The sequence below is a fragment of the Eimeria mitis genome, genomic scaffold (genome assembly GCF_000499745.2).
Source record: "Eimeria mitis Houghton genomic scaffold, Emh_scaff565, whole genome shotgun sequence".
NCBI lineage: Eukaryota > Apicomplexa > Conoidasida > Eucoccidiorida > Eimeriidae > Eimeria > Eimeria mitis.
The window spans coordinates 6,480-6,679 of record NW_013573908.1 but is presented as its reverse complement, the minus strand read 5'-3'; the positions used below and the strand labels follow the sequence as shown (position 1 = coordinate 6,679).

General features: G+C 55.0%; 1 protein-coding gene across 1 annotated transcript in view; it reads left to right on the top strand.

Moving 5' to 3' along the window:
- Positions 1-200, top strand: part of EMH_0016380 (uncharacterized protein) — a gene marked incomplete at both ends in the record, with an annotated part of 1,994 nt that overhangs the window by 380 nt on the left and 1,414 nt on the right. The window contains one exon of the mRNA XM_013500627.1: positions 3-93. Coding sequence (XP_013356081.1) covers positions 3-93 — 91 coding nt within the window. The remainder of the gene's footprint in view (positions 1-2; positions 94-200) is intronic.

The window sequence follows — 200 nt, the reverse complement described above, 5'->3', positions numbered from 1 at the left end:
GCAGCAGCAGCAGCAGCAGCAGCAGCAACAGAAGCAGCAGAAAAGACACATGAGAAATCAGAGGCAGCAAAAACAGCACAAAGGCAGTCTTATGTGACAACGGACGTGAGTCAGCTGCAGGCGCGCTGCAGCAGCAGCAGCAACAGCAGCAGCAGCAGCCGCAGTAGCAGCAGCAGCAGCAGAAGATGCAACAAAAGCAA